This window comes from Lutra lutra, chromosome 3, assembly GCF_902655055.1.
Source record: "Lutra lutra chromosome 3, mLutLut1.2, whole genome shotgun sequence".
Taxonomy (NCBI): Eukaryota; Metazoa; Chordata; class Mammalia; order Carnivora; family Mustelidae; genus Lutra; species Lutra lutra.
Genome location: NC_062280.1, coordinates 14,657,665 through 14,674,567, shown reverse-complemented (window position 1 = coordinate 14,674,567; position 16,903 = coordinate 14,657,665). Strand labels below are relative to the sequence as shown.

Here is a 16,903-nt window from a genome sequence, read left to right as displayed (position 1 = left end):
TGAGCCTGATGATGGGTATTAAGGAGGGTACAGATTGCATGGAGCACTAGGTGTTATACACAAACAATGAACAGTGAAATGCTACATCAAAAACTAATGATCTACAGTATGGTGACTAACATAACATAGTAAAAAACAGATGGGAGGGGCGCCTGGGTGGCTCAGTGGGTTAAGCCGCTGCCTTCGGCTCAGGTCATAATCTCAGGGTCCTGGGATCGAGTCCCGCATCGGGCTCTCTGCTCAGCAGGGAGCCTGCTTCCCTCTCTCTCTCTCTCTCTCTGCCTGCCTTTCTGTCTACTTGTGATCTCTCTCTGTCAAATAAATAAATAAAATCTTAAAAAAAAAAAAAAAAAACAGATGGGAAAAAGAGTATTATTATTTCCTTTTTTATATCTCCTTAAGGAATACTTTTTACATTTGCATTTCCTTATACAGCCATGTTAACCATATGAAGAAGAATTACTTAGACATTAATTTTCAAGTTGACAGGTCGCAATTTCCTTCCTTCTTTTTTTTTTTAATAATTTTTATAAATAACTCAAACTTATGACCCTAGGATCAAGAGTCAAATGCTCTTCTGACTGAGCCACCCAGTCTGCTCCCACTTTTATTGCTAACATATCTCCCCTATACCTAAGATCTTTATTTTTGTTTATTTATTGGATACTAATAAATAATTTATTGGATACTTTTGAGTTATAAAAAAGAGTATGTATCTGAGTGTTTGCGTAGCTATGAGTATTTATTAAATGTGTATTCTGACATAGCAGTAGACTTTTTAAAGGAAATGATAGTAACATGCAAAGATGTGTGTATAAGTTCATTTTGCAGTATTATTACAAAGTAAATATTAGAAACTAATAGATGTCCATAAATTGGTAAAATAAAATAAATTATTTCTAATCATTATTACAGAATTTTAATAGTTTTATCACCTTTGTCTCCTAACTGAAATTAATGTAAGCATCATTAATCTTTTTGCCTGTTACTTGTGCAAGTTGTGTCAGAAGTTTAGACCATACAGACCAAATATTATGTAAAGTTATTAACATTAATATTCCATTTAGTATCTTTCACTTTTTCAACTGGATTAAATACTCGCTGGTTAGATATATATTATTGAAAAAAACTTAAGAAGTGTTAGTCTGTTCCTTGTAGTCACTCCATGGATTCCTTTGGGCAACCCAGACCAGAAGATAACCAGTCAGTAGTTAGCAGAATGCAAAAGAAATACTGGAAAACTAAACAAGTCTTTATCAAAGCAACAGGAAAAAAGGAGGATGAGCACGTGGTGGCATCTGATGCTGAACTGGATGCTAAACTCGAGGTAAATTTGAGGATTCTTTATGTTGCATGTAAGTGGTTATTCTTTGGGACTATGACTGAAGAGCTTGCAAATTCAATAATAGAATGTTTAATTGTATTCATCTGTCAAACAGATCTTCTGCAGTCAAATTCTCTACCACTGAGCTATACCCCCACTATCAGATCTTCTGCATAGGAGATCACAATTCTCACAAGTTGAGAATCGGCAGAACTGGTACTCATTAATTAGAGAAAGAATAACTAAACAATTTCTCTGGTGCAAGTATTAGTTTTTAAGCTAAATATTAATGAATTAATTATATTCTTAATTGAGACTATATACTCATTATATATCATGTTGTAATATTTTGTACTACTTTTATGAGAAGTCTTATATCTTGCTGAAATTAACTGAAATCAAATAATGAGGTTTTTATTTTTATTTTTTAAAGTTTTTTCTTTATTTAAATAATCTCTACACCCATTGTGGGTCTCACAACCCTGAGATCAAGAGTTACATGTGACACTGACTGAGTCTGCCTGCCAGTGTCCCCTGAGTGAGGATTTTTAAAGTTAGAGTCCTTGTTTCTGTAATTAAGGGGTAGAGTTATTGAAGTATTTTGTAATGTGTTTTTTTGGCTATGTTTTTGGCTATGTTTTTCATTTTAAATAAAATAAGTAATTACCATGCAACTACTTTAAACCTGTAAGTGTTTTACACTTTTAAGTAATTAAACTAATTAAAGAAAAGTCTCCTATATATACAAAAAGGTCTGGGTTTTTAAATGCAGGTTTACTAATTCCATGTATGTAAACTAATTGAAAATAACTTTTAAAAATATTTCCAAGCAGGAGTTCTATTATGCTTGGAATATAATCATCTGTTGTAATCCTTAAAAGTATAGATCTCATTAAATAGGTCATAATCTACTAAGTATTTTTATTCTACAAAACATAAAGTTATGTCATGGCCATAACAAATGTAGAAATAGATAACAAGTGTGTACTATTTGTTTTGAAAAGTATTCTTCTTATGATTCAATGACAAGTGTGGAAAAAAATGAAGGGACTTGATTATAAGTAATCAGTATTTTGAGGCTAAAGGAACTCTTTACTGTTTTCACATATATTCCCACATAAGTAAGTTTTACTGTCCTGTTTTACATTTTTTAAGTAATCTGTGTGACATATTTTCTTGTCCATTAGACAAATATTTGAAATCACCCAAATACTTTCTCCCACATTATTATATTTTTTAAGATTGAGAAAAATTTTCATTGAATGTATACTTATATCATCATGTTATATGCTTTAAATATATTACAGTTTTGTCAAATTATACTTCCCCTTACATTAAAAAAAATCATTCTAAAAATAAAAAGCAGTTGTATATAAATCTTTCAAAGACCCTTGGGGGAAAAAAACAACTATAATCATTTCATCATAGTAGAACAATCATTTTTATTTTTTTAATTTTTTTAAATTAAAAAAAAGATTTTATTTATTTATTTGACAGACAGAGATCACAAGTAGGCAGAGAGAGGGGGAAGCAGGCTCCCAGCTGAGCAGAGAGCCCAATGCAGGCCTTGATCCCAGGACCCTGGGATCATGACCTGAGCCAAAGGCAGAGGCTTTAACCCACTGAGCCACCCAGGTGCCCTAGAACAATCATTTTTATATCTTTTTCTAGTCTTCCTTGTGATTTTAAAACAGCTTTTTAAATTGCCAATTCCATCTACCAAATTCATTTCAAACATATCTAACCTTATGTGGAAAGTTGATGGTTGCTCCTCCATTTAGATTTTAGTGTCTATCACTGATCTTCCTTGGGTCTAATCACATATCAAAATAATGAGAAAACTGTTTCAGAGAGAGAATACACAGGCTCAGTGGTGATATTGGAAATTTATTTGATACTCAAAAGGTTGTTAGTGCCTAATACTATGCTACAATGCCAAGGTCTTTTTGAATTAAAGTCTTGTAACAGTTCTTCAGTAGAGCACTTTGTGGGAAGAAGGCTGTACCCTAAAACCTATGCCACCCCATTTTCCTGGGAAAACCTTAATTTATAGATATGTATGAAGAGTCACCTCATGTTTATAATGTGTCCTCATCTCAAATTTTCATGTGCTTACTTTGAAATGGGTGTCTACTGGATGTTTTATTTTTCTGTTAGCTCTTTGCAACAGTGGTAATAAAGGGAAAATTCCAAACAAAAACAACCTGAAAGTAATCTATTTTTGATGTTATAATATATTAATTTTTATGGTAATTCACTCACCTGTTATGCTAAAGATAATATTGTAGAAAAGCCAGATTGAGAGTTAACATTTTCTAAGGTTATCTATACTGTTTTCATCTGTAATTGGCACTATTTGATATAGTTTATATTGGATTTACATTTTTGTTATTTAGATAGTTTGGAGCTGAGAAGAGGACAAACTCCACAGTTACAAATTTTTATTAATTCCCATGTATTTATCACCATTTTTTCCAACCCTCTTGGGGAATCTCAATTTTCTATATAAAAAATAAAACCAATAGTGAAATACATCTAAGTCAAGGAAAACAGACATACCACTTAAAAGGAAATGTTCTGCTTTCAAAGTGCTTATAACATATATATTATATTTGCTTATGGTTCTTTAGATTGTCCTAATAAAATTTATATTTCAAAGGTTTTTCACTCCATTCAAGAGACATGCGCTGAACTTCTGAAGATAGTTGAGAAATATCAGCTAAGACTCAATGGTATGAAATCCTAGATACCTATCCAATAATTCTCATTTACAATAAATAATTCACTTGCATTTTTGTGAATTAAATATTTAATACAAAAACAATAGTTTGCTGAACTGTTTTGTGAATGGTTCCTTATGATGAAGTAACAGCAAGGAGCGGTGGGAATGGAGGGCTAGCAAGTGAGGGGCTTGAGTTCTGCTGCTGCCTTAGATGTACTGAGGGACTCCCCTTTCAGTTTTTTGGCTTTTTTTTTTTTTAAGTAGACTCTATGCCTAGCGTGGAGCTTGAACTCACAACCCCAAGATCAAGAGTCACATGCTTTACTGACTGAGTCAGCTGGCACCCCTTCCTCTTTCAGTTTTTAACTTCAGCTTTTCCAGCAGTGAACCAGGGTGTAATTGGCATGACATTAGTCATTTGTCACTTTAAGCTTATAATTTGAACACTTTATGGGCTCCCCCACTTATTAGTCTTATTGTGATTAGTGGGTCAGACTTCTAAAACTTTGTGGTCAAAGACCACTTTTGTTTCATGTTTTACTTTCAATCTGTTGTAAACTGACGCTTTTATAATATACAATAAAAATTAATTTCTAGAAAAATGAAATTAAAGAAGACATGCAAAATGTAAGCACACTTCTTTATTATTATTAGGTTCAATAGATATAAAATACTCAAATTAGTAAGTTTCTAAACAGCTTCTTAGTTTTGGCACCTGTTACAGGTACGGGCTGGTAACAAGTGGTTCTGGACTGGAATTGGTCGACGGACCACACTCTGAGTAGTAGTATACTACATGACAACTTTTTCGGTTTCAGCAGTAAAATTGTGAATGTCTGTGGGCGTGGGATACTGAATACAGGTCACCGAAGCCAGGGTGGGGGTCAAGATTAAGTTAAGTTTAAATAGGATACGAATACTTACTAAGAGGCAATGATCCTTAAAATGCATGTCTGTACAATTGCTAGTGCGTCGTTTGTGGTTTTGTCATTTTGGAACTTTTTTTTTTTCTTCACTAAAGATCAGTCTTTCCCAAATGCAAGTTCTGAAACTTCACAGACTTTACATCAAAACCATCCAGAGTACTTGTGGGTGGGGGGAAGTAGATCCTAAAACTTATAAAATCAGAATCTCTGTAAATGTAGCCCCAGGAATTTGCATTTTTTTTTTAGCTTTTATTTTTATTTATTTATTTATTTATTTATTTGACAGAGAGAGATCACAAGTAGACAGAGAGGCAGGCAGAGAGAGAGAGAGAGAGAGGGAAGCAGGCTCCCTGCCGAGCAGAGAGCCCGATGCGGGACTCGATCCCAGGACCCTGAGATCATGACCTGAGCCGAAGGCAGCGGCTTAACCCACTGAGCCACCCAGGCGCCCCAGGAATGTGCATTTTTAAAATAAGCTTCTCCTTCCTCCAAGCAATTCTTACATATTGAGAATTATTGCTGTGAGAATTTTAGTTGTGTGTTTTAAACAAATGATGAAATGAAACAACTAACTATACTGTGATTTTTTTCCTAGTTATATCAGAGGAAGAAAATGAACTAGGACTCTTTTTAAAGTTTCAAGCAGAACGGGATCCAACACAAGCTGGTAAAATGATGGATGCTACTGGCAAGGCACTCTGTTCTTCAGCCAAGCAGAGGTTTACTATTTTTTACATCATCCTTAAATCTGTACTCAACATGATAGTTTTGGCCTATGTTTCTAAATTTGCATATCTGTAAAGGTTACCGGTCATTTCAGTAAAGGGTTAAAAGAGAGACATATTACAGCATATAATTGTTTTGATGCCTCTTACTTATTTTGTATGTAAAAGAATTACTTAAAAATGGACATTTTAGGTTGCTTAATTCCTAGAAATAGGCTTTAAGCCTGTATTTAAATTTCTTATGTGGTTTAATGTAACAGGTACATACATATAAAAATATGTATATTTTAATTATTTTCTTTCTTTTTTTGGACACTGTATTATCTAGGAGTACATTAGAACTTTCCTTCTTTTTAAGCAGGGAGCATTTTTTCTTAAATATTTGGCATTTATCACTTTATAAATTTTTAACATAAAGATACCTGCAGCAAAGACTCTCCTACATTTACTAAATACAGTCAAAATCTTTGCATTTTCAGAAGAAAAATAAAAACAGGTCTTATCAGACCTGCAGTGACGATGTATAACTTGAGTGGCTTTATTCTGAAACACCACATCAGAGCAAAAGCCCATCATTAAGGAACTAACAAAGGAACACTCCGTACAAGGCCCTTCAGTGCAACTAAGTAAAAAATGCTGACTAGAGGAGCTGGGTTTGATGTGCGTTTCTTAAATTCTTGATTTTTTTGTTCTCATCCTCAGCTGCTAAGAACTCAACACTCACTAGTTCTTCTAGCATTTTATCTGCTTCTCTATACCCAGGTTTTACCTCAATTTGTCACATGAAAGACTTTCTATTTATAGGATTATGCTTTGTGAATACAGGATCTCTTACCCACGGAACACTTTTCTAAAGGGCAGAATTACTTAGCAGGTTATTTATGCGTGGATTAACATCGAAAATATTGCAAAAATAATATATTTCTTAAAATAAGAGAAGGGGGAGATATAGACACATCATTATTAACAATTCAGAGTTGGCTATATGATCTTTATTTGCTTTCTAAAGTTCCTTAGGCATCTTAATATCTGTTTTATAGACTCATCCTCACAGCAGATATGCTTTATGGTTTTAAACCTTTGTTTTTTATTTTGTTTATGGGATGTACATCCCTCTGGTTTTTACCTCTCTGCCGTTAGATTGGCCCTGTATACTCCTCTGTCTCGTCTTAAGCAAGAAGTAGCAACATTCAGTCAAAGGGCGGTATCTGATACCTTGATGACGATCAATCGGATGGAACAGGCACGCACGGAATACAGAGGAGCCCTGCTGTGGATGAAGGATGTGTCCCAAGAGCTGGACCCAGATACCCTAAAACAAATGGAAAAGTTCAGAAAAGTATGAAAAGCCCTTCCCTGTCATTTTCTTGATACATAAACCTACTGAACTTACACAGAGTAATTTATTCAAGATCATAAAATATCAGGCTATTTTTAAAACACATTATATTATAAATTCTTGGTTGCTTGGAGACCTTTGAAGTACAAAAGGTTACACTTTTTTACTCTTTGAGTGACATCCCCACCCTATCAACATTTTCTATTAATTTGTTTTTTATCCCTCTCACAGTAGATGTCACCACCCTTTAAATGTTTCTTCTCTGGACTTTTGGGATTTGTTTGAGGGAGGGGAATAGTTTATTAGTGAGGAAAAAAATAAATAAGTAAGAATTCAGGTAACTTGATTATTATAAGAAAAAGTGAAGATTATCAGATTCTTCTTCTGCTACAATACATAGTTTGGCCACAGACTTTCAAAGTATATATGGACTTAGGTTTTTGCTAAATAGACTACTTGTGAATTGTATGCCCTAAATTTACCATATATGAATAATAAAATTCATTCACTCTTTCATTTCATAAATAGTGTACATATGCTACAAATTGTATTTAATATTGGTGGAGCTTTACCCAAACCACCGTATAGGCCAAGCAACCTGTTATTCTTTACCCTTTATAATCCTTGACAATTAGAATATAATCCAAGGGAGTTGTTAGACAATATTGTGAATACACTAATGTCACTGAATTGTATATTTTTTAAATGGTTAAGTTTATGTTATCCGAATTTCGCCTAAATTTTAATTGAAAAAGACTGCATTCTAAAATTATCTGGACCCAGGTAGCCCTGCACAGCCTGTTTCTGGTCCCTGTGCAGCCACATCTTACACTCCCTGTACTCTAGCACTTCTCATGCCCCAGGAAGGAATATGTTTTAGCCTATTCCATATTGTTCTGCAAACATATTAAAACTCTTCACCGACCTCCCACGCCCAGAACTTTTGTCCTTGCTTTTCCCTGAGCCTAGAATGCTCTTCTCAGAATGTTGGCATGGCTTGCTTATCTTCTTTCTGTCCCAGTTCAAACATCTTGCATGAGCTCACCAAAGGCTTCCCTCATCATCTTACCAAAAGTAGTAATTTCTTTTCACTTATATATTATCTTTGCAACTTGAGATGATCTTATATATTTATTTACTACTGTTTTTTCCTGTGTCTCCTCACTCAGGGATGGTGGGAAAGAACATTGTTTTGTTCCCCACAATATCCCAGTGCCTGGCACATAATAGATACCTTATAAATACTTGTTGAATGAATCAATAAGTATATTTAAAAGTTGAATATTCATGCCTCTTGGTGACATATGACTTACCTCATGTGTAAGAAATATGATAGGCCTATATTTAAATTTATAAATGTATCTCCATGATTCAGAACTATGATTAATGCTTCTCAACACGTTAACTATGTCCCCTTTCCATTCATTCTTCTATTAGCTAGATGTTATCCATCAGTAGTTTTGGATGTTTCTTTTTATTTGGAATCTGTGGGGGTTTTTTTCTTCTTAACTATATACTTTCCATTTATCATTGCATACTTTCTCAGCATAAAGATATCCATTGGGAAGAATCTCCTACAATTACTAAAAATAGCCAAAATCTTTACCATTAATCATGAAATAATAATACAAGGAAAGGGAATTAGTCATGTTTATTACAATTTCATGTGCCTGAAAATACATATCATGAGCCTATATGGTATATTTATGTCTATGTTATCAGTAATAATAATAAATATTATTGTGGTTGCAGGTACAGATCCAAGTGAGAAATAGCAAAGCTTCTTTTGACAAGTTAAAGATGGATGTTTGTCAGAAAGTGGATTTACTTGGAGCTAGTCGCTGCAATATGTTATCTCACTCACTCACTACCTACCAGGTACCCACCTCCATGGTCAGCATGTCCTTGCAGTAAAGATGAGTGGTGAGATTCCTTTTTAAAAGTTGTCTAAAGGGTATAAAAAAATTGCATAACTAATCAGATTCTTTTGACTTTGAAAATTGCCTTACCGAGGTTACGACAGAGAATTATAGAATTCTAGACTGAAAAAGACATTCGGGATTCCCTACTCCTGTATCTTCATGTTATTCTTCTTGGTGTCCTAGGAGAGGGAGACTTAAGGGCCATCTAGGTTTGAGTGGGGGGCGTTGAGGCAGGTTTCACATCCTCAACCCAGTAGTTTAAAACTTGAAACTGTTGTTTGGCCCAATAGTTTAAAATTATTTTAAACTATTAAAATAGTTGACTAGCTGTGGCCCAGTAGTTTAAAACTTTCCTGTCATTTTATAGCGGAGGAAAGTGAAATGTAGGAGATTAAAGTAAATGGTAATTTGGGCTAAAAACCCAAGTTTTATCATCCTGGGTCCTGTGTTCTTTTCATTCTGCCAAGTCGCCATCTCCCACCACTTTAACCTCAGGAGTCCCACCTGCACTTCTATTACCTCAAATCCCACATAAATATCATGCAACGAATAAGTTAGATGTTAATTAGTAGCAATGACTAATTTTTTTTAAAGATTTTATTTATTTATTCGACAGAGATCACAAGTAGGCAGAGAGGCAGGCAGAGAGAGAGGGGGAAGCAGGCTCCCTTCTTAGCAGAGAGCCCGATGTGGGGCTTGATCCCAGGACCCTGGGATCTCGACCCAAGCCAAAGGCAGAGGCTTTAACCCACTGAGCCACCCAGGCGCCCCAGCAATGACTAATTTTAACATGTATTCATGAATGGCAAAATAGAATAAACTGTATTTTCAGAAGATAAGAATAATAAACTAAAGGGAGTGGACATTCACTGGGCCTTGTAGGAAATCTGCCTCCTTCTGTTCAGTACTGTGGAATTCAGGAGTCAAGAAAGGACACACTTAAAAATAAAAGTGTGGCAATCCATGTAGTGTACACCTGAAACACAACAGCTTTTAGTTCGGTTCTCCTTATTCTCTCCATTCAGCCCCCTTACTTTGACTAGGAACTTTGAAACACCAAGGAAAATGTTCAGTTACTTGAGTTGGCTTGAGAACACATTTGTTTTTTCTTTCTTGTTCCCTAAGTGAAAGACTAAATTTAGTGGTACATACTATTTTTTTCCAATTAATAAGGGTTTATATATGCTTACCAACATAGAGATTTACACATATACCCCTAATATAAATACAGTATTTTTGTGCTTTTAACATTTCTCTTTTGGACTTTTCAGAAAGTGTTCTAATCTAGTAGTATTACTCTCTAGCTGATTCCAGAGTACATTCCACTGCTGTGTACAGATAGGCACATATATATGCCAATACAGATGACAGTTCTTTTTTTTTTTTTTAAGATTGTTATTTATTTATTTATTGGACAGAGAGACAGAGATCACAAGTAGGCAGAGAGGCAGGCAGAGAGAGGAGGAAGCAGGCTCAGTGCTGAGCAGAGAGCCCGATGCCGGGCTCGATCCCAGGACCCTGAGATCACGACCTGAGCTGAAGGCAGAGGCTTAACCCACTGAGCCACCCAGGTGCCCCCAGATGCCAGTTCTTATGCAAAATTACTATTTACACGTCTGTGTGGTTCCCAAACCTGGAAATTGATTTTATTTCCTACTGTTTATTATTCAGCAACCATTCATCTGTCTACATTAGTGAGGAAAAACAGCAGTGAAAAAAAAATCGTATCTGTAGTGACAACCTTTCTTTCTCTGCAGAGGACACTGCTTGGATTCTGGGAGAAAACAGCTCAATTGATGTCCCAGATCCATGGGGCCTGTACTGGCTTCCATCCATATGATTTTGTAGCTGTCAAGGTACATTTCTTTCAATGTTCTTTTGTTAGATATATATTCTACTTCATTTGGATAACACCGAAAGTATTTTGTGCTAAGCCTAACTTTCAATTCACAAAACACTGGGAAACATTTTCCTACACTCCTTTAGCCAGTTGTTTTTCAGTACTTCCCTAATTCCAAGTGCTACCAGCAACACTAAACAAATATGTGAGAATACTGCTGGTGGGCTCAAGATATTGGGTGGGGGTTAGAGGCGGGGAGTAAAAGAGCGAGCAAGAGAAAAGAAAATTAAAACGCAAACGAGATAAGAAAAAGTTATGGAAAAGAAAAACTTCAGAGGAACAAGCAATGGAAAATGGTCGTTGCTTTTCAAAAACAACCAGAGTACATACCTGACAATTTTAGAACGTAAAAATTTCCTTGCTTTACTTTTATACTCATGTTGTATAGTTTTCTTCTGTAGAGAATAGAATCATATGTAGATGTGATTCATGATGCAAAAATTATGGGTGATTACAGCTTAAGAGACTACTCTCTTGTATTAGATCAACTCTTTCTGTAATGCCTACATAGTAAAAGGTACTCTCAGGTTTTTAACATTTGTGTATCTTCCTGTCAGTCTTCTTTGCATATGGCTTATCTAGCAGAGTCACACCATGGTAATCATTTCTTTACTTTGGGTAGGCTAGGTTTCAGTGCCTTTGAACCTATCTTTCTGCCTTTTTTTCTTTTATTTTTTATTATTTTTATTAACATATAATGTATTATTTGCCCCAGGGGTATAGGTCTGTGAATCGTCTTGTTTTAAATAGAGCTTGAAAATGTTATTGTTGAGATTACTCAAGCTGGATGTGGTATCAGGAATATATCCCTATCTTGCACCTGTGTATTCCTGGGGTTTGGTATGGATTTTTAAGTCATGTTCTGACAGAGCATCTTCCAGTCTAATAGATACCCTCGTATTAGTCTTTATGTTTTTTGTTGTGCGTATGTTTTTTTTTCTATATTAATGTTTCACTGGATAGCATACTGTGTTTTTAGGCAAATTTAATATCTAATTTCTGTTCACATGAAGTTGAAAATCTTCAGCCGTATTTAGAACATTGCAGTCAAAGTCAGAAACACTGTGTGAATCTTCTTTGGCGTATCACAGACTTAGAAACCCTGTGGCTAGCCTATGTCCTAGGCCATGTGGTTGCCATAGGCAGCCAGGATAAACCGAGACACAGGGCTTAGTTCAATTTACATTACAATTTATATTACATCCCATCTCTCTCACTCTCTAGTCTACTTCAAAATTATCCCCATTTTATGTTGTTTTTTAGAATTTTTACTCTCATTTTGTTTGCACAAAGAGAGAAACATTCCATCTACTTAACATTGAATTTCTTGTCCTTAGCAACTACAGGACACTCCAAGCAAGTTTACTGAAGACCACAAAGAACAAATAGAGAACAGTTCTCTGACTGAAAACCTCAATAAGTAAGCAGGCAGAAGTATGGTATTATGGATAATGATGCATGATAATATGATATATTTGGAAACTGTGGCTACTGATACATGGTATATATGGAAAGAGTTGTTTCTTTCTGACTTACTGAATATTTATTTCTATGTCATTTTTCCAGTTAATATCTTTAAGGGATTTTTTTTTTTTAAGTGAGTTCTGCGCCCAACAGGGGACTTGAACTCACGACCCAGAGAGCAAGAGTCAGGTGCTCTACTGACTAGCCAGCCAGGTGCCCCATTTTACCAGTTAATATTAAACATTTGTTTTGAAGCCTGATTTTTCCCCACTATTTTAGACATGGCAGGCAAAGTTGATGGTAACAGTACAGAACAGATTGAGGCGATAACTCCAAATTCTGTAGTTTGGGAGACTGAGCTTTGTATTAAGAGCCTCTACCTAGAATCCCAGAAGGGCCAGCTTGCAAGAAAAAGGGACAGGTGCCAGCAGCTATGAAACAGAAGCTATTGAAAATCAATCTCCAGAGCAAAACCAATAGGACAGGGGCTGGTTGCCTGAAAATGGGGCTTCTTGCCATGCACATCCTGTACGTTGCCTGTTTCCCTTTTTATCATACTTTTGTTTTCCTTTCAGTGCTTCCACTTCTCATTTTAACTAGATTGCACTGAGTGTAGTAACAAACCCAGAAATGAGACCCGAACTGTGACAGACCATGTATTGCTGAGTGAAACGGGATCCAGGATATCAGCTGGTCCCTCTTTTCTCTGTGGGGAAACCCAAACAAATATTATGGCTAACTTGATTGGCTAAATTGATCCTCAATTTAGGATGTAGATTAATCAAATGTATAGTTATAGCTGAAACTTATATATTAACATTTAAAATCTTAAGTAACATGAAATATATTCATTTAGTAAAATTTTTCCACTATCACATTTCATGAACGTTTTATTCAAAATCCTCTCATGCATCTTCAGCATTATGATAACTACCTTTTCAGTTAACTAACAGAGTACAAAGCATTTTATTTTTTCTTCCATCCAAGTTGTTTAAAACCCATGTATATATGCTGTTATTGGAAATTTCATTCCAAGTCATTAGTATCTATTTTCTCTGTAGGTTTATTTTTGTGTTTTTTGCAAATAAATACTGTGTAGGTTTCCCCTGCTATCTGAAAGTGGAGTATTCCAATGAAACATTTCATAAGCCAGTACAGTGTAAGGCAAAGAAGCAATTACCATTAATTTTTGTGGAAAATTTTTTGAGTATTCCTAGACCCAAAAAGTAACCTCTCTCAGGCTTTCCTGACACCCTAGCACAGCTGTGCGCAGACACCATTCAGAACTCTAGCGGCTTAATGCTGAGGGGCTGAGTGTAGTTCTCAGGGAAGGAGCCTGGTGGCGCCACTGTCGCTGCTTAGGGTCACACCGCCTCTAAAAGGGCTCCTTGCAAAACAACAGTTTTTTGCTTTTTGCCTTTTTTATAAAAGTGAAAATCCTCTTTGGATTTCTTTCAGTTAGCAAAGGTGGGTACTAACGTAGGTCTTCTGTAGAAGCATAATGCAAACTTTTGAAAAGCAGGCGGTACCTGTATTGCTTTTTATGTATCTTAAGCACTGAAAGGATTTATTAAAGACAGCCTCTAATACTGGAGTTGTGAGGTTAAACTCCAGGAATAATGCCTTAATCTATGTTCAATTTCTTTGTCTAATTTTTTCATTGCAGATGGATGATACAAATATCCAAAATTAGTATTGGCTGAGAATATTTTAGGCAAATGTGTCTTCTTATGCAAAATCACTTTGTTCAAAATAGAGTGCTCCATTTTTTCTGCGATTCTTCATTCCCTCTATTTAGATCCCAAGTATTCTTGAGCAAATTGCTTCTGTGTTTGAAAATTACACCTCATACTCCAGGACTTTGGTGACGGATGTTCACTATACGTAGTACTTAGCACAGTGCCTGTAATACCAAACGCGGTGCCTGGTGCTTCCTCATTACTCGGTAACTGTTGTTGAAAGAATAAGGGATGAAGGATTATTTTCATAGTCTATGTAGATCTAGGGAAGAAGTGGCATTTGTCTCAGATTTTAGAGCTATCTACAAGACAACTATTTTATATGTCATCTCAGTTAAAAAATTTTTTTTGACCATATACAATTGTAGGATATGAGTCCCAAGTGTATTTTAACCAAAATCTTTGCATTTTTTGGTTTTTACTTTAGGTTAGTTTTGTCAGATGAGGAAGTGAGCTTGGGAAATGAACCAGGTAAGATGGTAAATTCATTAAAATGTGAAATGATCACATTTGAAATGTCAAAACAGTTTGTCACAACCTTTTAAAACAGATTGTATTAATATCCATTCATTTAAAAAACATGTTAAATCCATTTATAAATCTCTTCTATATAAACACTTTTGAGTTAGCTTTCTTTTTCCCCCAGCTTTATTGAGTTATAGTTGACATATAACACTGTGTAGGCTTAAGATATACCATGTGATGATTTGATATAGTACGTATTGCTAAATGATTATCACTATAAACGGAGCTAACACATCTATATCCTCACATAGGTACTATATACCTTTTGGCAACAAGAACATTTAAAACTTATTCTCTTAGCAAATGTCAAGTATGTAATACGGTATTGTTAACTGCTGTCACGAGGTACATTAGATCCCCAGAACTTTATCATCTTTACCTGGACGTTTATACCCTTTGACCAAATTTCACCATTTTCCCCCTCCTAGACCCTAATAACCACCAATCTACTCTTTGTTTCTGAGTTTGGCTTTTTAAGATCTAAACTTTAAGTGAGATCCCATAGTATTTATCTTTCTCTAACTTATTTCACTTAGCATAATATCCTCCAGATTCATCCATGTTATTTTATGAGTAAATAATATTCAATTTGATTCTATTATACATATCTATATACATGACATTTTCTTTATCCATTTATCTGTGATGGACACCTCAGTTGTTTCCATGTCTTGGCTATTGTAAATAATACTGCAAAGAACATGGGGATGCAGATAGCTCTTCAAGATAATAATTTTATTTCCCTTGGGTATATACCCAGAAGTGGAAGTGCTGGAACATATGCTAGTTCTGTTTTTAATATTTTGAGGAACCTCCATACTACTTTCCATAATGGCTGCCCCAATTTACATTCCCATCAACAATGCACAAGTGTTCCCTTTTCTCCATAGCCTGTCCCACACTTGCTATCTCTTCTCTTTTTGATACTAGCATTCTAACAAGCGTGAGGTGATAGCTCACTGTGGTTTTGATTTCTGTTTCCTGATGAGTAGTGTTTCGTTGAGCACCTTTTCCTGTATGTGTTGGCTGTGTACATGTCTTCTTCAGTTGGAAAAATGTGTATCTAGATTCTTTTTCCCTTTTTTAATCAGGTTATTTTGTTTTTGCTATTAAGTTATGAGTTCCTTACATATTTTGGATAGGAACCCCTATCATACAGATGGCTTGCAAATATTTTACTCATTCTTTTTTTTTTTTTTTAAGATTTTATTTTTTATTTGACAGAGAGAAATCACAAGTAAGCAGAGAGGCAGGCAGAGAGAGAGGAGGAAGCAGGCTCCCTGCTGAGCAGAAAGCCCCATGTGGGGCTCGAACCCAGGACCTGGGATCATGACCTGAGCGGAAGGCAGCAGCTTAACCCACTGAGCCACCCAGGCGCCCCATATTTTACTCATTCTATAGGCAAATGTGATTGGGTTTTTGATTGTTGATTGCTATTTTTTTTGCTGTGCCGAGGATTTTTAGTTTCATGTAATCTTCTTTATTGTTGCCTTTGTTTCTTGTGTTTTTGGTGTCCAATGCAAAAAAATCATTGCCAACACCAACGTCAGAGAGTCTTTTCTCAGTTTTTTTTTTTTTAAATTGAAGTATAGTTGACATATATTAGTTCCCGGTACTGCGGGCGCCTAGTGGCTCAGTCAGTTAACCATCTGCCTTCAGCTTGGGTCATGATCTCAGGGTCCTGGGATCAAGCCCCACATTGGGCTCCCTGCTCAGTGGGGAGCCTGTTTCTCTCGCTCTCTCTGCCTGCCACTGCCCTGACCCCCACTTGTTCTCTCTCTCTGTCAAATAAATAAACAAAATTCTATAATAGTTTCAGGTACACAACACAGAGATTTGACAATTACGGACATTATGAAATGTTCACCATAATAAATGCAGTCACCATCTGTCATCTTGCAGAGTTTTTACAATATTGTCATTTGTATTCCCTGTATCTACTTTCCATTCTCGCGACTTATCTGTTTTATGACTGGAAGTTTGTACCTCATAATCCCCATTATGTATGTTGTTTATGCCTCCACCCCACTCTCCTCTGGCAACCACTATTTCTCTATATCTATATATATATTGAAAGGGTAGTTCTTTATATTTATGTTGTTGTTTGTTTTGTTTTGCTCCATTTTGGGGTTTTTTTGAGTCCAGATATAAGGGGAATCATATAGTATTTGTCCTTCTCTGGTCTGACTTGTTTCACATAGCGTAGTATCTTCTTAGTATCTTCTAGGTCCATCATGTTGTCACAAATGGCAAGATTTCATTCTTTTTAATGGTTGAGTAATTCCATTCTGTATGCATTCATGAACTATATTTATAA

The 16,903-nt window shown here is 35.5% G+C and overlaps 1 protein-coding gene across 8 annotated transcripts in view; it reads left to right on the top strand.

Moving 5' to 3' along the window:
• The window catches only part of ICA1L (islet cell autoantigen 1 like), a 92,404-nt gene that overhangs the window by 31,318 nt on the left and 44,183 nt on the right, over positions 1–16,903 (top strand). For all 8 annotated transcript variants that reach the window (XR_007125766.1, XR_007125767.1, XM_047720787.1 and 5 more), the window contains exons 3-10: positions 1,159–1,327; positions 3,984–4,056; positions 5,568–5,691; positions 6,838–7,036; positions 8,789–8,914; positions 10,716–10,814; positions 12,196–12,278; positions 14,489–14,532. Coding sequence is in view for 6 of the 8 variants with exons in the window: in XM_047720787.1 (XP_047576743.1) it covers positions 1,159–1,327; positions 3,984–4,056; positions 5,568–5,691; positions 6,838–7,036; positions 8,789–8,914; positions 10,716–10,814; positions 12,196–12,278; positions 14,489–14,532 (917 nt within the window). In the remaining 2 variants the exon portion in view is untranslated. The remainder of the gene's footprint in view (positions 1–1,158; positions 1,328–3,983; positions 4,057–5,567; positions 5,692–6,837; positions 7,037–8,788; positions 8,915–10,715; positions 10,815–12,195; positions 12,279–14,488; positions 14,533–16,903) is intronic.